General features: G+C 32.6%; 4 protein-coding genes across 15 annotated transcripts in view; 1 reads left to right on the top strand and 3 right to left on the bottom strand.

Annotated features, from left to right (window-relative positions):
- Positions 1–58: 58 nt before the first annotated feature.
- On the bottom strand, positions 59–2,640 carry LOC114874975 (4-aminobutyrate aminotransferase, mitochondrial-like). 2 transcript variants are annotated; one of them, XM_029184784.2, is made up of 10 exons: positions 2,378–2,640; positions 2,171–2,286; positions 1,928–2,095; positions 1,775–1,861; positions 1,495–1,690; positions 1,260–1,432; positions 1,056–1,190; positions 814–971; positions 472–740; positions 59–178 (listed from the first exon to the last, which is right to left on the bottom strand). In XM_029184784.2, exons 1-10 carry the CDS (start codon positions 2,427–2,429, stop codon positions 69–71), a joined length of 1,464 nt encoding a protein of 487 aa, XP_029040617.1. In that variant the 5' UTR covers positions 2,430–2,640; the 3' UTR covers positions 59–68. The 2 variants fall into 2 exon arrangements, with proteins under 2 accessions (XP_029040617.1, XP_029040616.1); XM_029184783.2 differs by having other exon boundaries at positions 98–390.
- Positions 2,641–5,554: 2,914 nt separating this feature from the next.
- Positions 5,555–18,362, bottom strand: LOC114874970 (nucleosome-remodeling factor subunit NURF301). 6 transcript variants are annotated; one of them, XM_029184769.2, is made up of 27 exons: positions 18,083–18,362; positions 15,223–16,286; positions 14,642–14,924; positions 14,350–14,558; positions 13,916–14,278; positions 12,614–13,801; positions 12,332–12,522; positions 11,633–12,256; positions 11,365–11,522; positions 10,969–11,287; positions 10,571–10,880; positions 10,363–10,498; positions 9,899–10,176; positions 9,683–9,823; positions 9,510–9,620; positions 9,239–9,423; positions 8,885–9,157; positions 8,608–8,824; positions 8,200–8,529; positions 7,939–8,127; positions 7,322–7,859; positions 7,038–7,239; positions 6,685–6,950; positions 6,450–6,617; positions 6,176–6,371; positions 6,006–6,090; positions 5,555–5,886 (listed from the first exon to the last, which is right to left on the bottom strand). In XM_029184769.2, exons 2-27 carry the CDS (start codon positions 16,271–16,273, stop codon positions 5,684–5,686), a joined length of 8,214 nt encoding a protein of 2,737 aa, XP_029040602.1. In that variant the 5' UTR covers positions 16,274–16,286; positions 18,083–18,362; the 3' UTR covers positions 5,555–5,683. The 6 variants fall into 6 exon arrangements, with proteins under 6 accessions (XP_029040602.1, XP_046144184.1, XP_029040601.1 ...); XM_046288228.1 differs by lacking the exon at positions 18,083–18,362 and adding an exon at positions 16,600–17,250; XM_029184768.2 differs by lacking the exon at positions 18,083–18,362 and having other exon boundaries at positions 15,223–17,250.
- LOC114874977 (probable aminoacyl tRNA synthase complex-interacting multifunctional protein 2) lies at positions 17,658–19,695 on the top strand. Of its 2 annotated transcripts, none has more exons than XM_029184788.2 (4): positions 17,658–18,007; positions 18,779–18,928; positions 19,011–19,221; positions 19,294–19,695. In XM_029184788.2, the coding sequence occupies exons 1-4, from the start codon at positions 17,825–17,827 to the stop codon at positions 19,656–19,658; spliced, it is 909 nt and encodes a 302-aa protein (XP_029040621.1). In that variant the 5' UTR covers positions 17,658–17,824; the 3' UTR covers positions 19,659–19,695. The 2 variants fall into 2 exon arrangements, with proteins under 2 accessions (XP_029040621.1, XP_029040622.1); XM_029184789.2 differs by having other exon boundaries at positions 17,660–17,989.
- LOC114874971 (protein sidekick) overlaps positions 19,666–22,120 on the bottom strand; it is a 29,734-nt gene continuing 27,279 nt past the window's right edge. For all 5 annotated transcript variants that reach the window (XM_029184774.2, XM_029184775.2, XM_029184777.2 and 2 more), the window contains one exon: positions 19,666–22,068. In XM_029184774.2, the coding sequence (XP_029040607.1) occupies positions 21,826–22,068 (243 nt within the window). In that variant the 3' untranslated portion in view covers positions 19,666–21,825. The remainder of the gene's footprint in view (positions 22,069–22,120) is intronic.

The raw sequence follows: 22,120 nt of genomic DNA, 5'->3' as shown, positions 1-22,120 counted from the left end.
AGTATTTTTCACTTTTCCACATAAGGTCCCGGAGCCCACCTTCAGATCAGTGTTGGTCCCGTGGGGCTTTAATTAGTAGGAATCTGACATTCCCCCGCCACTCTCCCCCAGGGGACGATGAGGAGTCTTATGCATTCCTTACACCCCCTACATCCCCTACATCTCGCTAATGTCGCTGCTGTTGAAATATATTAAAATATACATTGTTTTTTTATTAAAATATATATTTAATAAATACACAACGCGGCAATTTCTAAATACATCAACTTTCCGCAAATTCTTTTAAGCAGGCGCGAAGATTTTCTAAAAAGATATCTGCATGATATTCTTGAAATACCAAGCATGGTCTTAATCGAATTGATTTTTCACCACAATCACCCACTTGTATACCTATACATTTATAAATGTATCATAACAATTATTATAGTAATAATGATTATAAACCAGTATATATCATGAAATGCAGTTTACCTTTATAACGTATTTGATTCATTAATTTATTTTTCATATCCTTGGTTACCATGTCAAATGCAATGATAAATCCTCTGCCTCGTACAGCACACATCAATTGAGGAAACTCCTGCTGTAGTGCGTTCAATTGACAAAGTAAATAATTACTAACTTGGCAAACGTGAGTTAATAGATCTTCTGCTTCAATAGTTTGCAATACAGCCTCTAATATTAGTATCTTGCTTGGGTCACCCATCCAGGCACTAAAAATTCTATACGGATGCGCTGGCCTGAATGAATAATTAATCGTTTTTATGGACTAATAGTATCTTCAAATAATACAATTAATAAAGAATATGTTACATATATTCAGAAGAATGATAGAAACCACTAGCTTGCATTTTGTTGCTGAATGTAACTATGTCAGGAGGAGTATTCAATTCAAAATACTCATGAGCCCATATTCGTCCCGTTGCACCACCTCCTGTTTGTATTTCATCCATTATTAGAGCAATGTTCTTCTGTGTAATTTATATTTATATTAAAATTCTGCACCTTGAGTTTTATTATTTCATAAGAATCCAAAGAAAACATTAAATATCCACCTTTTTAGTAATATCTTGTAAACAATGAAAAAAGTCTGGGGAAGCATGTTTATCTCCTCCTTCACACTGTATTGCTTCAACTATAATACCAGCTACTGGCATTTTCTTCTCATAGCTTTCTATTAAATCCTCTACCTTTCAATCGATAGATCTCATAATACTTAGCCATAGGATTGTTACAAAACATACGAATAACAAATTTACTTGTTCCAAGCATTTAGCATCTTCTTCTTTATTTTCTTTCTCGTGCTCATCCAATGGATATGAATATTGTGGGAAAGGTGCAATTGGCCATGGAAGGGAAGGTACATCAATTTTCATCATATATTTATAATGTGTTAATGCCAATGCACCAAACGTTCTACCATGAAATGCTCCTAATTATATAAATTTAATCAGTTTATGGCATTGGCATATCTACAATTCTGTGTTAAAATACCTTCAAAAGAAAGGATAGATAATTCAGGACAACCAGGTGGTTTATTACAAGGTGCACTTTTCTTTTCTTCATCTGTGAAATCTTTGCCTCGACGACGTCTTTCTGCATATTTGATGAATGCCATTTGTATAGCATGTTCATTTGAACAGGCACCACACATAGCTGTGAAAACACATGGTAATCCTTTTGGAGCTACCTGATAACATAGAATGTTTATAAAATTTTTTTTTTAATTAATCATTATTTATAATTTCACTGTTGCTAAATAAAAGTATCTTACACATGGCTGAAGTAAAGTATCTTGAAGTTTACATGGCCATTCTAAGCCAGGAAACAGTCCTAATGCTGGTCTATTTGCCATTATTCTCTGAAAATTGATATTAATATTCATTAGATATTTTTAATGAGGATAACAATTGTATATATTGTTTACTTGATTTCCAACACATGATAGTGCACCAAGAATAGTCCTATGATTATACCCAAGTGGAAGAGTTGAGAGTTGCATAAACATATCCAAGAAAACATTTCCATCGATATCTGCCAAATAATTTCCAACAGACCTTTGATAGTCTGCGAAATATTGAATGGAGCCTACTTGCTGCAATAGTTTTCAATTGTATCTTATTAATATTCACTATTGTAAGACTTGTTTTGTAAAGATATGAATACGAACCTGAATTTTAGAAAACTCATTTAGAAGAGCCTCTGACCTTGGTCCAGGAATTTCAGTAAGTGTATATGGTTTAGGAGGTTCTCCAGGTAGAGGTGCCTTTGGTACATGATGTAGTACTATAAATGTTTAGGAATAATATAGTATATTAATACTAGTAACAGTATTTTAATTAAACAGTAATTTGCAATGTATTTACTTTGTACTTACAGCGAGATTGTGGACCTCTTTGAATAGCATACCAAATATTTTTACATAACATGTTCTAGAAAATTCTTGCATTTATTATTATCACTGATATCGTGAACCTATAAAATTCTATTATGTACACACATGTATTTAATTCATATTAATAAAAAGATAATGTAGAAAAATTTGAAAAGGAATCATAAAAGATATGTAATCCATTTATATGAATGACATATTCTTACTTTTGTTTCTTATCATGACAGAAGAATGTAAACAGCTAACAGTTTAAATTCTATATAATATTACTTGAATTTTTAATTATTACATATTGGCAGCAAAAGTAAAACTAATGTTTATTAGAATAACTATATATTGAAAATGATTTAAAATCATTTATACTCGATAATTTCGATACAAAAGATTATTTTCATACATAAATGAAATAAAAAATAAACTTTTGAACGGTATTAATATGTGTTCCTTTGAAGTTTCATCAAGCCACTGTCATACAGTAGTTTATTATTTTTTAAGCAATTACAAATTAAAAAAGGTAAATTAACGTACTATGTTCTCTCTAACTTATATTTATAGTGCAATAAAAACAACAAAGTTTATGATTAAAATTAGTACAAATATATTTATTATAAACTAGTAATATTAGATTTAGACGAATATAGTTTATGTAATCACACTTTGTTGCTTTTTTTTTTAATCTTCTCTTAATAGAAATAAACACTTCGTTACATGATTAATAAGTGGGTACAATGAAATAGAGCAGCGTGTAATTTACACGGCTACAATTTCTTCACCCAGTTTTTACACTTCAGTAGCATGCCAAAACTTACACGACTAATATCTAATATCATACCTTAAGTATTTCTACAGATTTTTTTACAGAAAGACTTTACTTCAATGTATCGTCAAGTACCAGTCCTTATGTAAGGAATACGCGACATAATGAATGTATGTAGTCTGGCTACACTTATGCATTTAAACGTATTCGAAATTTTAGGAATATTTTATAAGTTCATATGCGTCTCGTGGAAATATCGAAGGATTAACTTTTTAAAATACGATTCATTTCTTCTGCTTGCCTCAGGAGGGAAATAAATGTAGTACGAGTTATTACTTTATATTAGTGCACTTATTCCTTTCGTATCGATACCTTAATGCAAGTACATATTATTACTTATTAGTATTTGTAAGTCCATACGAGTCTTGAGGCAAAGCAGAAGAATTTCAAATATACGTGTGATTTTAAAGAGTAAATCCATTAAAGTATTTTTTCTTTTTTTAAATAAAATTTCTTTAAAAATATTTGCTTTAATTTGATATGAACAGAAAAGCGAGTAAAGAATTTAATGAACAAAAATAAATAACATTCCAATAATATAAAAGAAAGCTTTTAGAGTACAATAAAATAGACATAAAATAGTATTTTAATAAATTAATGAGACGCTTATGATACTAATAATTGAAACAAGCGGATGATAAAGCTAATGCCGTGTATAAATCTGGGCAAAGTAATGAATATCCTGTAACTATAATTGAAAGTCGAAGGTAAAAAACAGATCAGTGCCAGGTTCTGTGAAATTTCAATTAAAAATACTGTACAAGCATGATCCTGGCGAAAATGTACAACCTGCTTTGAGCGATCTGCTTTCATTTTACTTGAACAAACAATTAATGATCATCAAGATGCATCTCAAATTTGTGAAGGATACATGTTAATATACATACACAAATCCACGACAGTTGTCAACGTCAGAGAATGGTTTCCTTATATGGAAATATTTTTAGATCATCACAGAATAAATCTGTACATAATTTAATCTCATAAAAGTTTCAGTTCTCCGACGGTCAAACACTCATGTACTTTCACTCTTTTATGTCACTGACAAGTGAAACTTTTTTTTTATCTGTATGAATATTTATTGTATGTATATATGTTAGATGTTCATGAAATAATGTTTGCGGTTTTTTTAATATATCCTTGAAGAATATAGAAACTGAATATACTCGTACATGTACATTCTAGTATAGTTTAGTAATTTTCACAAATGGTACTTTTTAATAGCTAAAATATAAACAGTATTTTCATTGAATTCAGTTTTTCTGTTCAACTGACGTTCTTTATCATCATCGCATGAGAACCAAAATTCTAGAATTCATTTTTTTTTATAGACATTTCTACTTAAATATATACAAAGCAAGCATCTCTGCTTGTTTCTTATGAACTAATATCGTACGTTTTACTTATAAACAATTTTATAGAAAATTTATGTGGTAAAACAACATAATTGTGAGCACAATAAACAAATTTGTACAATTTATTATGCGCTTGCTAAATAAATTCTTATGTCTATATGAGAGAAAACTTGTTTTCCTTCTATTAAATAAGATGTAATGTCATAATAGTTGGACCGTTTTATTTTTTGCTTGTGCTCAGCAAACCCTTGAATGGCATTCCTTTCTGTTTTTCTTTTTATGGATTCATAAAATATATTGCATTGGGTTACTAAAAACTCATCGTTCTAAACGCCCAATGGCACTGATTCGATATATTTGTAATTAGTTTTGTAACATGCATAATTACATGTATTTGATAGATGTATATAAATAATAATGCTTGCACAGAACATATGAACTATGAACCACAACATATGACGATCTTTATATTTAAAGAAAAAAAGTGTTTTTCTAAATTAGACAAAATATACCAAGTAAATTCTTGTATTGCACATTTCTTTCTAATATAAAAATCTTATTATTTACTAGTCCATGGTTTGTAATTTTATAGCGACTAATTTTTGTTTTATTTTGTAAAAATGAAGAAAACCTGTAAACAATTATTGTATATTTAATAAACTAATACTTTATTGTCAGATATAAATAAACGACAGAAATAGTTATGAAAAATATATAGTATTAAGATTATTTCAAATTTAAGCATAACTTAGTCTTACAATAAACGATGAGAATGATCGTTTTTTACACTGTTCCTGGCTGAATATCTATCGGCGTTTACTATACCTCTTCTGTTAAGATTAAAATACTATAAGTTCCGGTTCAAAATTCACTGTACGGCACAATTGAAATTAAGTTCGCTTCTGCAGCAACAAATCAGACGTTCACACAATTCTAATAAATAGTGAACTTATAGGTTCTACTCTTACATATGTATAACTACTTTGAATGTCTGTTTTCAACATTTACTGGCACAGATCAATTCTGTAGTTACACCGCATAAATTAATTGCTGATACTTCGCACTTTCACTTATTTATAGTTACAGTTCCTTTGTTTTTTCTTTTTTTTTTTTGATTGCTTACTTTCCTTCAGAGAACTTTTCTCTCAAACTCTTTATCTTGTGAACAAAATATGTTTCTAAAGATTCTGCGCACTTAAAGAAAGGTGATTCCCTCGGATTATAATAGCGGCAATTGTCAAATATCTTTGTCATATCCCCAATAAATTCACTTAACTTTTTGTAAGATTTATCGTTTATTCTCAATTCTATTGTCTGTAGATCTGTAATTGCGAGAAATAAAATAATATTATAATAATCACTACAGAATAAAAGACCCACAGATTTAATAAAATATGAATTATAAGCAATAATTATTTGTAGAACTAAAAATCAAACTTACCCATTGGCTCTTTTATAACTTTATAATAATCTGGTGCTTCGTTTGGATCTACCGGTTCCATGAATGGCCAAGCACTCTTATGTGCCTGAACATTTAAATTTGTAATATCAGTAAAATTGAATAAAAATGTTATTTACGATATTTTTGATTCGTGTCTGCTATTACTTTACCTGTATTTGCTTAATTAATTTCTTTAGCAAATCAAGGTCCTTTGCATTCAGATTTTTCATATTAGCAAAATTAACGGAGGAGTTTCGTTGACAATTTGGACAAACATATTCGTCGATATTGTCTGCTTCCGACTGAAGGATACCTACGCAGCGACCATGGAACCAGTCTTGACATTTATCGCAGCAAATATAAAACCTATAAAAAAAAAAAAAAAAACGTTTATCCTGACATCAAATAATTAAGTATAACGAGAAGATGATTAATATCACATACTGAGATTCGTCATAGGGTTGTTTACATAAACAATATAATTCCTGCGTATCTCTAGCATGTCTGCATTCTGTACAAACAAATTCTGAAAGTGTTTTACACATTTCTTCTGTAATACCAACGCAATCTCCGTGGAACCAATTATTACAGAGATCGCATCCTACATAAAACCTAATAGAAGAGAATAATAATAACGATGAAATAAATACAGTGAATAGAAAATTTGTTAATTACTCACTTTGTTTCATCGTATGGTGTTCTACATAGACAATATAGCTTCTCTTTTTTAATTCTATTCGGGGTAGCAGCTGTTGAAGAAGCACCAGGTGGTGTACTATTCTTTCCTTCTGCTTTATATTTCTTTGGCCTTCCACCTCTATTAGGTGGACTCACTTGTTGGGCCACTTGAGCATTTGCTTTACGTTTTGCACTTCCCACCTTCACTTCATCCTGTTTATGTCTCTCTGCTTTTGTTCTTGATGCTAGCTCCGCTGATAAATCTTTCTATAATTTAGAAAAAAAGAAAAACGACAAAATTATATAATTGTATATTATCTATGGTAGTTCTATTAAGTCTACAATATGACATACCTGAATGTCTATTTGTAATTCTTTTTCAAGCAACGCTCTCTTCTTAAGAATATCCTTTTTAAGCAGTTCTTTGTGTCTAAATAATAAAACTTGCATTCGGGAATGCACTTGCTGTTTTCTTCGTTGTTCTTGACTGTCTTTTAACTTTGCTGCTCGCTTTTGCGGCGTTGTTTCATTTTCTGATAATTCAATTTTTGGTATTCTATTCAAAACAGGTAATATCATTTAAAAAAATGCAAGAATATTACAAGTGTTCTTTTTTTCTTTTCTTTAACGAGACTTACTTTGGTGTTTCACGAGGCTCTTGCTTTGGCGCGAGTTTCTTCCTAGGTGTATCTGCCCATTCGTTATCTTTATCGTTTGTCGATGGCTGTACGTTTGTAGACGTGGTTGTTGTTGGAATGTTCGAAGGTGCCGGTCTTTTTCGCGATGGTAAACGCGGAGTCGTGATCGTTGTTGTAGTGTGAGTCTGATTAGTAGCTACCGAATTTTCAACACCGCCTTTCATCTGTTTTTCTTGATATCGTTGTAGTTGTAGCAGCTTTTCTTCAATTTCGGGGTTTAGATTTTCTTGCTTCAAAGCATTTTTAATAGTTTGTTGTATGTAATCAGGCGTCAGAATGAATTTGTTCGCTGAAGAATCGTTTCCTTCTTTCAATGACTGCAAAGGTTGTTGGCCGTTAGCTACATTTGTTTTTTGCGGCTCTTCTTCTGAAGTTACACCAGGCTGTGCAACTTGTTGAACAACTACTTTTGGTTTCTCAGCAGAGGTTGGGGTTGTCGATGGAAGCTCTGGAATGCTTTCGGTTCCTGTTTGAGGTTCTGTTAAAATTAAAATATCATCAATATAACTGAATCAACATAAAATACAAAAAAGAAGAAAATAATATAAATACATTACCGGTTGCAGCCGGAGGTGAATCAGCTGGTTGTTGCGTGACTTGTGGTTTTGGTGTTGCTGTAGTGGGAGTATTTGCTGTTGTAGAATTCTGAGAACTTTGAACTGCTTGTTGACTGTTTGGTGCAGGTTGAACAGCCAAATAAATTTTAGTAGGCCCTAGAACTCCTTGCTTTCCTGTTGTAGCTTGGGCTAAAATTACACACATTGTAAAGAAAATGTACTAAGAAGATGAAATATTAATTTTTTATAATAATATCAAACCTTTAAGCAATTGTTGTTTAACTTGCTGTTGAACCATTGCAAGCTGTTGTGGAGTAAAATCTGCGCCCTGTAAACCTTGTAAAACTATGCGGGGACCTTGAGTAGTTTGAATAACTTGAGCAGTAACACATTTAATAACTGTTCCAGGTGGTTGACCAGCCAGCAAGGATGCCTCGACACTTCCAGGTGCCGGCGTGGTGGAGGTTTGATTTGTTGCGCTTGTTGATGTTACGTTTGTCGATGTATTGCTAGTAACAGTGTTACTTGTCGTTTCTGTCGATGGTGTTCCTGTTGCTGTGGTTGCTGCTGGAGTCGATTGTAATACAGGAACTAAAACGTTAGAAATTTATGATTCATTTTCTTTTTGTTTAAAGCACGTGTTTCTTAAAATATTAATTTTCAACAAACCTTGTTTATTAGGCGTTACAGCATTTTTCACTATAATGCTACTATTTGCCGAATTTAAATGCACAATTTGATTACCCGTCGGTGTACTACGAATGACCACTTGATGACCACCGATTGTCGTTAATTGAGCTTTGCCTGTTGCAAGCTGCTGAGCTAAATTTGCATTAGTAACTACTATTTGGTTTCCACTAATAACTTGACCACCAGAGGATATGACCTGTTAATGATATATATGTATTATTATTGTATCTAATTTTAATAGACTGTTTATACGTACTTGTGCACCCTGTACGATCTGTCCTGTATTAGCTACTACGATAGCATTCTTAGCTGGTGGAGTTGGTGTAGCAGCTGCAACAGGTACAGTTGTTGTCGTTGTTGTTGTTGAACGTTGTGCTCCTTGTGCAGCTTGCTGAGGTTGTACCTGCGACTGAGCTGTTTGTACTTGCTGCGTTGAATTTGCTGCTGCTTTAGTTGGACTTGTTTTATTAGTCGTAGCATTAGTTGTTGTGACTACTTTAGTCGCGGTAGTTGTCGTAGTCACTTTCGTCTTCAAAGATATAGTTTCATAAATTAACATAAAAATATAATGTCTTCAACAAAATATTATCTTATTAATTTGCTAATTTACTTGTGTAGTTGAAGTTGTTCCACTCTGTGCAAGGCTCGTCGTGATTGCTTGAGCAGTATTTAATACATGGAGTTTTCCATCAGGCATTTGGACTAATTGTTGACCAGGCATCAAACCGCGAACTTGTAATTTTCCATCCGGTCCCCTTAAGATCTGTACCTTCTGCTGAATTTGCTGCACAGGTGCTGTATTAGAAATATAAATTAATAAGAAATAGAATATAATGTAATTAATCGTATAACGTAAAAATCAGCTGGTATATTAAATATACCTGTTTGACCCGAAACTTTGATTAGAGATTGTTGCTGATTTCCAGATTGTAACTGAGTTTTGGGTAAAATGCTTGTAGGTCCTGAAACAACCTTCGTTGTCCCATCAGCGGCTGTTGAAAAATAAAATACACATTTATTTAACGTTTATGTATATATTTAATTTGTAACTTACATTTTGCCATATAAATACGCCTTGTACCAATAAAGGTCTTGTTTTGCGTTGGGGTCGTCAAAAGGGAAGTTAATTGTGATTTTGTCCCACTGTTTGGATTTGCTGGTATAGCAACTTTAGAAACTAGTTTAACCGTGCCATCTGTGATTAATTAATATTACCATGTTCACAACAATTTATTAAAACATAAATTTAATTTGTGAATATAAATCTTACCGTGACCAGAGTTAGCAGTAACTTTAACAAGTTGCGTAGGCGAACCAGAGTTGGCAGGACTTTTCAAAGTTTCTAATGCCCTCTTTTGTTGATGGGCAGCTCTTTGCATGCGTAACTGCTGTTCCATTTTTTCTTTAATTTCTTCAGGCGTTGCTTTGCCGCTAACGAGTTGGTCGCTTATGCCAGAACTTGATCCTGTATTTCTGTTGGAACCAACTGCAGACTGTGGCAGACCCGATCTACTCCTAGTAATAATCTGGGCATTAGCCTTCTCTAACCTGGATAACACACACGTTAAGTGGAGTGTTAGTATCAGATGGTGTTAAGTAAGGATAGGTGAGAATTTGAGTGATATTATGAGGTTAAAAAACAGGCATTCAACGCTCTTTATATTTTAACCACATCATAACTTGACCAGAATTCAGTACCCCATTTACAAATACAACAAAGAATCTTTTACATACCTGTCACCGTACTGTTTAATTTCCCACAGTTCTAATTTATCTTCATCAACCCATTCTTCTGTAACTTGTGGCTCAGTACTTTGCGGTGATTCTGGCCGTTTTCTTTTTCTCAAACCACTTCTTATAGATGTCACTTCTATAAAATGATGTACAATTATTATAATTCGAATCGTATCCATTTTCACTTATTTATCTCTTAAGTACAAACCTCTAACTTGTTTTGGAAGTTCCAAAGGTATAACAACCTTTCGTCGTAAATATTGAGTTTTATCCAAAAATTGACCAACATGACGATGTTTAAGAATCTCCAAGGACATGATTTCTGTATCGGTTGTGATCTGATGTTTCCCATCGGTAGATAACGGTTTTGCAGCCATGTCGTCCCATCGAAGACATCCCCATAATATTCTTAATTGGAGAGCTGCTGCAGCTAATGATTTTATTCCAACTGTACGGTATAACCAGCAAGTTTTAAATAAGGGTCTAGGACAGGGGTATGGCCATACTGACGAGTTTGCCTAATATTTATAAAAGAAAGACACTCAAATTAGTGTATAAGATACATACAATTTTTTATATTACTATTAATGTGATTTTATGAAGTACCTTAGCTATATGATGAAAACCTTGGACAGGTATTCGCCCGCCAACTCTAGACAATTTACGTAACTCATGTTGGGGAAGTAACAATATGCTACGATGCTTATTTTTTGTACAAAACGTAGAACACAAGGGATATTTAACCGGAGTACGTTTCTTTTTTCTCTCTGCTAAAGATATTGTGACTTTTTTCAAGTAGATTTTCCCCTCTGTTGAAACAGCCGAATAGATCCTTTCTGTGCCATCGGCATTCAATTCTTTAACCATTGTGCTCCTCTGCACGGTTCTACCTCTTCTATTAACGATCATCGTTTTCTGTCCCGCGCTGTTAATGAAAAATATATAAAGATATAACACCGGTTCAACGAGAAACATGACAATAAAATATATTTAAGAACCTACCTTGTTTTAACCTCGGATGAAACTGTAACTGAATTTTTAGATGTTGTACTTTCTTGTGCACTTTGTACGACACCGTCGGTAGTTTTTATAGTCTGCTGTGTTGTAGTTAATGTCGTAGTAGTTGTTGTAGTAGTAGTGGTCACTAGCTCTGCATCATTCTATAAAGGATTAATTTGTTTGTTACCTTACAAATAATAAACAGCTGTTATGTTTCATTACTGATAGTACCATTAAATCTATTAAATTAAATAATACATAGATAACTCACCGTATTAGGTTCAACTTTGATCTTTTTCATAGGAGGTGAATCTCTGATTACATTAGTAGCCGGTGTTTCTTCAGTGCAGTGAGTTGCAGATGCTACTGCAGATTCTAAATCCTTCCTGATCGCATCTTTGGCTGCTTCGCTTGGTTCCTTACCTGATGCACTGTGCGGTAATTGTGCCACAGGCGCACCAAGCGATATATTCGTCGTTGATTGATTATTATTTAAAGCGCTAGCTTTTCTCAGTAACGTGATAAGATCACGTTTTAATCTTGCTTTTTGAAGACATATAGGCGAATAACACGTAGACGTCAAACTTTGCGTCGTGGTCGTGATTTTTCCTACAGGCGTCTTCATGTTACAATATCGTGAATAACAACCAACATTTCTACCTAGTCTCACTATGTTCGCATATTGAGTTTTCACATGTTGAATACGTTTTCCTATTGCACTTAACATTTCTCTAGCCGATGTCGACATAGCTTTAGGCTGCTTCCCGGTAAGGATACTTTGTAGAGGATTATCTCCCCCATCTGTATCACTTTCTTCATTATTTTCTATATCAACTTCCGAATCTCCATCACCTTTTTGATTTACCGATTGATTCGATGCTTCTTTTGATTTTTCCTGGAATTTTATTATGCATTAGTTTTTAACAGCGTCTAATTTTATTTTAATTAAAACAAGATTATATTTACTCACAGATTGCAATAATTTTCTTTCTTCCAAAAGCTTTAAGTGTGTTCTACGCGCAAGAAAATCATCAATTCTTGTCTTTTTACCAATTTTTGGATAATGAAGCCTCCCACTGGTAGTCAATGCTTTAGTAATGTCGATTTCTTCAAATTCTTTGATCGGTGTAAAGACTTTTTCAATTTTCATACCAGCTAAAACTAAAGAAAAAAGGTATGCTAGTAATGTATATAATAAAAGTAATGTGCATATTTGATGTACATAATTAAAAATGATTAAATAATAACATACACGATAAGTTCATTTTGGTTTCTTGTTTAATTGGTTGTGATTCTGTTTTCGTCGCTGCTTCCTCTGTTTTTGTAGTCACTTCCGAGTGATTTTCAGTATCCATTGGTTCAGTTTTGATGTTTTCTACTTTACACTCTTGGGTCACTGATGTATCCCCATCTTTCGGCGGTTCTTCTTCTTTAATCTCTTGCTTGATCTTAATATCCGTTTTGTATTCTTCCTTCTTAGATGGACAGTATTCTTTCATTAAGAATTCATAAGTAGGAGGATCTAGAGCTAATATTTTTAATCCATCTTGATCTTTTATTTGTACCATCACTTTCTGAGGCCCTGTTCGAAGACCTAATTTTGACATGTCGGAAGACCTATGCCGACGGCTAGCAGACACCCACAACCAACCACCTTGGCCGTGTACTCGGTATTCTTCGCCTTTCTGTTTCCAGACTTGATGTTTCAAGCCCAACGTGTATTTAACGAAGTTGAACAAACGATTACGTTCTTCTTCATCTTCTCTCTCCTTTTTATCCTTCTTATCCTGCCGTTTCTTCTCTTCTCGCTCGAGAGCTGTCACTCGTTGCAACTTCACGTGCCCGAGCTGATCGTGCCACACGCTGGCAAATACTACCGACTTAATGCATGCTTGTAATACAATAAGAGCACGGGCAAAATCTCTAGGATTAACACAAGCACCTACTGCCGTAGTCCAAGGTTTACGTAAAAGGGGCCAATTGGTATGCATAAACGATGCTTGAATACTACTCTCAAGTTGAAGAATCGTTTGACGAAGGGTGCTCACTAAAAGAGCACGAGTTCCTGTCAGGCTTCCTACCCATTTGAATTCAGAAGCTTGTGTAAGTGAAAATTTATGTGATAAATGCCTCTTTTTGTCGCGTTCTTCGTTACGCTGAGCCTTGTTCAAAGCAATAGCGTTAGTACTGTATTGATTCACATATGATTTGTAAGTATTATCCATTCCTAATTTAAAGAGATGAGTGCCAGAAGCTATCTGATGAGCTTTCTGTCTCGTTAATCTAGTACCGTCCCCTTCTTCCTTTAAACTTTTATCTAGTTTTTCTAGTTCTTCTTTGGATAGTTGTCCACTATTGCGTTTCTTTAGATCATCCATATTAAACGTTCTAGGCTGCAAAGACCCTGTTTTAGATCTTGTTACAATTGTGTGTTTTTTCCCTATAAAATGAATAAAAATTATTAACCATTGAACACTGTTTTTGGCCCATGTATATAGTGAACTCGTTCAATCAGCAATATAGCAAGAGTTGATTGTATTATTATATAGCCTACCATCTTTACCAATTTTTGATATAGCCTCTTCTCCTTCTAGTACTTCTTCATCAATTTCTTCGGATGATGATGATGTAGCAGTTTTGGCACCTTTATTTGCTACATCTGTCATATTGGTATCTACACCATCTACTTCTACGTTTTCTCCAACTACTTCAGAAGCATTTTCTCTAGAACTAGATTCTTCAGATGGTTTTGTTTCCTGCTGATCTGTAACAGTTGCCAACTGTTCCTCGATAGAATCTGTACCCTCGTGTATACGACGTACCATTTCTTCAGCTTCTTGCCTCTGTTTTTCCTTTTTCTCCTCTTCTTCCTTTTCCTGTTTCTCTTGTCGTTCTTTTTGCAATTTTTGTATAAGATCTACATCATAAAATATATTTAATACATATTCTTTTTAACGTACAAAATGTACAAAGATTATCGAAACTTACTGTTTTCTATTTCTATATATGATTTCTTATTGCCCTTGTACTGATTAGTAATTTGTTCTGTAAGTTCCATTTGTCGTACAATTTCATCTTTATAATCTGATAATTCTCTATAAAGCGCAACTTCCATCTCGTTACGGTCTAAACAGCGCAATAACTCGTCTAGTTGCATAGGCGTACTATAATACCAAACTTCACCATCTTCACTTTCGCTATAATAAATAATTAACAATAATTATTAATTTAAGAATAACAGTATAATATAGTTCGTCTATGAATAATGTGATGTATTTACACAAAAACTCTTCTTGCAAGAAACCAGTATTTCCTGCCATGTCTGTCAAACCCTAGATGTTCTTGACGACACAATGAACCATTCTTTTCAACATCAGGAATGCAATCTGCAACTCCTGTAACTTTATGGGCTTTACATGTACTACATTGCCAGTCTTCTGTAGGAACATCAACCAATGGAGGTTCAACACATTCTAAGTGAAATACAGCTGGACAAGTTTCGCAACACAATAGATCTCCCAAACGATGACACACTCTACAGTGATCATCATAATGCATATTCCCTAAAAATAATCAGTTATCACAACATCTGAAATACTTTCAAATTCATAAATTCGATATTGAATAAATTAAATACTCATAAACTCAAACAAAACTAAATTCATAATATAATTTTAATGTATGTTTCATATTTAATTGAAGTAATTATTGATCAAATTTTTAAGGATACAAAATCATTTTACAAAATTGAAAAAAAGAATGTAATTTCAGCATGGACATATGAATTTTTCCTGCTGGCTAAATAAAAATGTATAACTTATAGAAACATATGCAAATAATAAACAAAATAACATGAAATACCATTTAGTGTACCTTCATGCAGCAAGTCTTCTCTTACTGGGTTTGTGATTAAAAATTGATCGGTCAAAAATTGTAGCACCTTGATTCTATCTTCGATAGAAGTAAAGGGATATTCACATGTTGACAAAATATGTAAAATATTTTGATCAAAAGACTTGTCACTTTCTACATAAGAACGTAACACTTCTGGCCAAGTCATAGAATCGACAAAATATAAACTAACATTTACAGAGTCTTTTTGATCAAGAGGACCAAAATGCGTTTGTTGAGAATCCTCTTCTCTAAGAAGAGCCTTAATAAGCATAATATGTATTTCAGCTAATAAATTGGTTTGATCTTCGCACATTAGAGCAGCACAAAAGTCTTCAAACCTGAAGGCTGAAAGACGCACCAAAGTACGGAAGTGTCTTAATACTTCATAAACAGATAAAGATGGCATAACAAGTTCTCTAGGAACTAATAAATCATCTGAAGATTTAGGTAAAATCAATGATGGTAGTTCTCTGTTTTGAAGCCACAGCGGTTCTGGACTTGGCGGTCTTTGCTGGCTAAGAAGTGTTTTACGGGGTGTGCCACTAGTGTTACTATAACTTGATAGAGAAAAGTCACTGTCACTGGAGGGATCAGGTTCTTCTATACTTTCAGATGAATCTACATCACTTTGCAGAAGATCCTCCTCAACTTCGCTCTTTTCACTGGATTCATCACCAAAATCCGACCCATAATGATATTCGGAATCGTTATAGTCAACATTCGGATTGTAACCTCGGCGTTGATATACACCAGAACTCGAGTGACCACCTTTACGCGAATGTCTGTCTCTGGGTCCTCGAGATTTTCTTGTTCTTGTACTTCGTCTGCTTTCTTCGCTTTCGACTGGTGATGACGGTCTTGAGGGGGTTGGTGTACTTGGCTGTGAATTTGGCGTTTCCGAACCCTTGTTTTGCAAATACTTGGGCTTTTTCATAAGATGGTATTGAAACTTTTTGGGCCTTTCCATGACCACCGATTTCGGAGGTCGGCCCCGTCTCTTCGACCCTCTCCCCGTCATTGTTCGTCACGGACTGTCAAAAAAATGGCACTTACTTAACACGTGGTTTGTGAAAACGCGCGCTTGTAAACAAATACAAATGACACCGTAGCAATGAAATGGAACCCATGTTTGTACTCTGATCTTTGCGCCATTTTTCGGCTATGGTCACGTGACCAAACACAATCCTTTCATGATTAACGTTTCGATACGATCTTGCGTGGCTTCTATTTTTCGATTGACCAGCTACGATCACTTCCCCGTATCAATAAGAACCCGTTTTACTATCGATAACGACAAAAATAAGTACAGAATCATTCACTGAAGCGAATATAAGGGGAATTTACAATATCTGATTCCTTAAGAGAGCGCTGTTCCAATTGGTTCATCAAATCGCCGCCATGTCTGGCCTCGAACACATCTACTCGAAAAGTAGATGAGATCTTTGATAAAATTTTCTTCTTCCTTATTTAGAGTGATCTATGGTTTGACCAAGTCTATCGCGTTCAAATTTCAATGAGATTCATACGATCCAGATGCTGATTAATCGCTTTTTAATTTCTCACGAAACGTACAGACGATCCAATCGCTTTCACCGTAACTACACAAGATCCTGTCAGATCAACAATAGGTGGCGACATGCGCGGTTGAAAGAACGCGTTTCTAACCACACTTCCGATACACATTCCTTCTTTATTTCTTCACTATTTCTATCTTTTTACAGTTTATTATATTTTAATTCACTATGCTTTTTCTCACGAACAAGGCAAGCAATTAATTCGTATGCTTGATCAGTCCAACTCCCAGTTACCCGCAAGAGAGAAATGTAACCTTAGTACGAACAAAACTTCGATAGAGGACACCACTTTAATTCCAAATTGTATATTGTTTTACCGGTGTATTTTTTTTAATTTGTACTATCATAGCAACTAAAATGAACAATATTAAATATCAAATAAAAATTGTTTGTATCTTCAGCGTACAATTTATTTAATATTAAACGTCAATTAACTTGTAAGAAATGAGCGACGAATGCGACATCTTTGCAATTGAAACTAAAATTCTGTCAAATTTAAATCGGAACATCTTCTGATACATATGTTAAAATTAATATAGTTTTTCTTATATATATACATTTTTTTAAATACAATATAATCACGTTTAAAAATCAACTTACAGTAACAAATTTTTTAAGTAATTTTATGAACAGTTGAACTCTAGCTTGATGATAGTTACTGATGCAAGTAAACTAACGTTCTAATTCTACTGAATTATTCAAACAATAATTTAAATATATTTTTGTAAAGTGTTACATATCAAAATCTGTACGAAATGTATTGTTAGAAATGCGAAAAGATCTTCACATGATGTAATTTCACTAAAAATTGCGACGCCATCTTTGAAACGGAAACAGAGCGTAAAAGCACAACGGATTCAAGGGTGGAGGGGGTGAAAGAAAAATGGCCACCTAGCGAAAATCGAGAAATACGAAAAAACGAACGAGTGTGATAATCGAATGTGAATACGAGTTGACTGATTTTTTTACGAATAAATCTTCGAAGAACGAACGAAATGCGTAACGAAATGACAATGTACACGTTGAAACCGATCGTTTCGCTTCCACAAAGGTTGCATCATAGTAAAACGATGTACGAAATGCAAAATATTCATGAAGAACGATCAAGAGACAACCATACGGTAGCCGACAACAAGATCGTGCCTGATATCACTGAGCAGGTTATCAACTTTTTAAAGGTTTTCATCATTTCTGTTATCCTGACCACGTGAAAAAACGTAGCTAGATCAACTAGAATCCAATGGTTTACTTACGCGTTTATTAAGCATGGTAGCTACGAATCTTTCTTCTGTCTCAAGCTTGTTGTGCATGACTCCTCCCAAAATTTCCACAAGCACTAATCACGATCGACCGGGAATATGGTTCTACAGGCTTGATCGATGTTTGCCCCTCCAATTTTTCATCTAACAGGACATTACGCGACTATAATACGTGAAAAATTCACTTTGCTCGAAGGATAAGCAAGAACGCGACGATAATTATTATAGAAGAAGGGCAAGCTTACTAAATTAGAACTGCACTGAAAGCTACAAAGTACAGTTGTATAACCAAACACACATAAAACCTAACCCAGTAAAAGTTATAGCTGTTTACTGATATTAATCAACACTATTACTGGTGAACTGTCAAATTGTAATGTGTAATATTATTTTTTAAAGATATGTTTCCTAATGTAGAGTTGATAATATGACAATTTCATGTTAAATTTTTACATATTCTAATTTGAATAAAAAATGTATTATCATGAACATTGTAGTACATTGTTAGATCTAGACTGTAATCGCTTAGTAGTTGTATTGTAAAGTAATTTAAGTATGTTTTCTGTAAAAGTATATATGTATATGTTATATTTCCTTCGCAATGTATTTTTATAAATTAAGAAAACTCATGTCATTTTGCCTATATAATGGTACCAAATAATTGTAGTTTAAAAAAGTATTTTATTTTAGAGTCCATTACCAGAATATACTGCATTGGAAATTAGACAAGAAAAGATATTGATACAACTTGCAGAACTTAAGCAACAAGTATCAGCACTGAGTAACTTCCTAAAACAAACAAATCAAGTTATAGTAACCAGTAGCAGTCATAAAGCTCAGGTAAGATTACCATCATGTAAAATTGTATTTCATTAGATGAAAAATATTAATGGAAATAATGAGTTATTACTTGTTTTTCTAGGAAACAATTACTGCAAATCTTATCATCAATGTAAATCCAAGTAGACCACCTTATTTTATATCAGCCCTACAAAAAATATGGACTGATGTTGATATTAGAGTACAAACTTACACTCATTCAAGTATTAATAAAACAGGGCCCATAACTCATCAGTTAACTACAACTTCTTCCAGAAAGAATGTTATAAATCTATCATTAATTTGGAAAGATGGTAAAGTAAATCCATATTTTTATGAATCACTGAATAGTAATAAATGTATTTTCATAGTTGGTTTCTTTTCAGTTGAAGACCTTGAACTTACACTTGGCCTACGTGGTTATCACATAACTGGAGAAGTTAATTTTTTAAGATATCTAAGTAGGCTATTAAATTCGCATAATTATGAAAATTCTGTTTGTTTAGAAAAAGTAAATACAATTGATTCAATATTAGACTTGTGTTATTGTTTACACTTTAAAGCATCATTAAAAGAAAAGCAAGAAATATTATCATTAATAGCTGATAAGTTAGCTGCAAATTGGATTGATAATAAAACACCTGATATAGCAGATATTGCTGCATGGTGTACAATTAAACAAGTTTTTCCAAAGAAGCATCCATCTAAATTAAACAGGTGGTTTGATACATGTGAAAAACTGTTTGTGTAAATAAAAATTTCATATTAAAATGCATTTATTATCTGTATGAACACAGTTTCAATTTTTTCAAAAGTACTTTAAACCCTAGTAAACATAATTCATTAAAATCATAAAATATTGCCAATAAAATTGCCTAAATTTAAGATTTTTACTTAAAGTACTTATATAAATATGGTTTAGTTTAAAATGTACTTTGATTAAATGCGTCATTATTACATTAGATCCTAGACAGAAGTAATTTAAGTTTAATCTTGAACTAAAATATTTATTGGCAGTGTTGCAAAAATGAATCAATTCTACAAGTTTGAGGAGATAAAGAAACATTTATGACACATGGTAATGATTGATGACTGATATTAACGAATGATGAAATTAATACTAATTAGAAAGCAAGTTATTTGATAAGACGAAAAAAAGTTAGCAAAAGTTTTTCGAAGCGAATATGTATCAAATAACTTGCTATCTAGTTCATGATGATGATAATACGTAATCGGGACTTTTCAATCTTATTTCACCAACAAATTACAATAAGTAATTGTTCTATCAAATATGATAGAGAAGTATAGCTGCCATTACTTTGAAACTTCAGTTGCTTTCATTTCATTTTATTTTCTTTCACATTTTTAATAATAAATTTATAAATTTCAGCATATATTGTCAAAGAATATTTTTAGGAATTACTTTTACATTCGTCAAAATTTTTCCATTTGATTTCTTTGTTATAAAAGTAATGCTAAAAACTGAAAAACATTTCAAGTAGTATGTATCAATATTAGTTAAAAATGTTTTTCACATTAAAACGCTTTTTGTATGAAAGAATAATTGCATTAAATAAATGTTTTACGGTAAAAAAGATTACTTTCCTAAATTGAATAAACCTTTATATGATAGTAGTTTGCAATACTGTGAATATAACATATACTACAGATGAAGTAATGATATTAAAAATTAAACAAGTTTCATAAATTCCTTATATGCAAATGTCAATGTATTAAAGTCAAATTGTTTGTCTCATGATTCTAGACCAGCATCTATTTAAATGATAAGTAACTATAGTTAAAGAAGATAAATACATGTCGCTATTTATTATAGATTATTCAGTTTAAATTTTTACCTAACGTTGCCTAAGCTGTGCACTAAATGTACAAGTGTCATACTAGAATATGTTACTACTATCTCGTAATTTATAGAAGTTTTATGTACATCATACAGTATAATATTAAAAACAAATTACTTATAGATAGAAATGCACGCAGTTGCATTATAGGTAAACAATTATTACGTTTGCTATTTATTTACCATTCTAATATTACCAAACTTAGGCATCTTCAGTTTATGAAACTTATCAAAAATTGATATGATAGGCCTGATTGTAAAGTGCTTACAAATCTAAGTTGACATTTTACACTTTATACTTCTATTTCGAAGTATGTATATTCAAGAATGAATCAAAAACATTTTTTGTTCAAGTTGTAATGACATTACAATGAGTTCAGTTCATGGAATATGTATTCATAAGTTCTAAGTAGAGAATATGATTTCATTGGTTTTATCATATTAGTATTGTATTAAAATATTATTTTGTTTCTAATGTTAATAATTATGTAGTTTTTTTCTGGCAGTTTTCGTTATTGTATTATTGTTTGTTATCAACAATATTATGCTACTGAATTTTTAATCTGTTACATTAACAGATTACTTTGAATAGTATATCGTTCTTACAATTAAAAAAAAAAATGCATAAGCATTGCATTTTTAGAGATCCATGCAATATTTTGTTTCAGCTTTACTTAATAAAAGTAAAAAATATTCATTATACACCTTATCTAAAATTATAAATAATATGTATCTCAATATATCACAATATGACGGTGCCAGAAGCATATTAAAATTACTATACGAAGTATCTGCGTGCGTGAAACACTTGTAAACACGTGTTTCAACGTAAGTCTTTAACTCTGGTACATCTCGGTGTACTTTTAATGCCGAACTATTAAAATCCTAACTACTCTATGAAATTGATCAAAATTTTAACAACCAGTCTCTTCGTGTATATGTTTAGTAGTTTAAAATATTCTTTCCTAAATTTTCAAAACCAATAACGATTATGAATGTTACTATATTAAATCGGCACCTTACTTACTGAACAAACCCTTGTCATCGTATTATGAACAGCTTATACGAACGACGAGAAGCCGGGTAAAGGCGCCCTCGACCTTGCCATATTGTTCATAATAATTTGACCTCCGTTTAAACTAACAACCGCACTACCTTCAGGTTCAGAATCAGTGTATGAAGAATAATTTCTAACTGGTTTTTGACGTTTCCACGACTGTCTTAAGGAATCATTAACGTTAGCATAATGATTTACAAAGGAATGTGGATCTGACTGTACACTTTCATTTTCACTTTCAGATCCCTATAACGTAAAATAAAATAATACAATACATATTATGTGTTAAATGTATTTT

The sequence above is a fragment of the Osmia bicornis genome, chromosome 12 (genome assembly GCF_907164935.1).
Source record: "Osmia bicornis bicornis chromosome 12, iOsmBic2.1, whole genome shotgun sequence".
NCBI lineage: Eukaryota > Metazoa > Arthropoda > Insecta > Hymenoptera > Megachilidae > Osmia > Osmia bicornis.
This window is presented reverse-complemented; position numbering and strand designations above follow the sequence as displayed.

Bases quoted from the DNA above. Each gene is read 5' to 3' on its own strand.
- LOC114874975 (XM_029184783.2), bottom strand. From the start codon at position 2,429: ATGTTATGTAAAAATATTTGGTATGCTATTCAAAGAGGTCCACAATCT. The intron at 1,691-1,774 runs GTAAGATACTTT...CTATGTTATCAG, and splicing joins ATACTTTACTTCAGCCATGT to GTAGCTCCAAAAGGATTACC. The intron at 391-471 runs GTAAACTGCATT...ATAAATGTATAG, and splicing joins GAATCAAATACGTTATAAAG to GTATACAAGTGGGTGATTGT.
- LOC114874970 (XM_029184769.2), bottom strand. From the start codon at position 16,273: ATGACGGGGAGAGGGTCGAAGAGACGGGGCCGACCTCCGAAATCGGTG. The intron at 10,881-10,968 runs GTACTTCATAAA...TATAAATATTAG, and splicing joins GTTTTCATCATATAGCTAAG to GCAAACTCGTCAGTATGGCC. The intron at 6,618-6,684 runs GTGAGTAATTAA...CTCTTCTATTAG, and splicing joins ACACCATACGATGAAACAAA to GTTTTATGTAGGATGCGATC.
- LOC114874977 (XM_029184788.2), top strand. From the start codon at position 17,825: ATGCGTAACGAAATGACAATGTACACGTTGAAACCGATCGTTTCGCTT. The intron at 18,008-18,778 runs GTTTTCATCATT...ATTTTATTTTAG, and splicing joins AGGTTATCAACTTTTTAAAG to AGTCCATTACCAGAATATAC. The intron at 19,222-19,293 runs GTAAAGTAAATC...GTTTCTTTTCAG, and splicing joins ATCATTAATTTGGAAAGATG to TTGAAGACCTTGAACTTACA.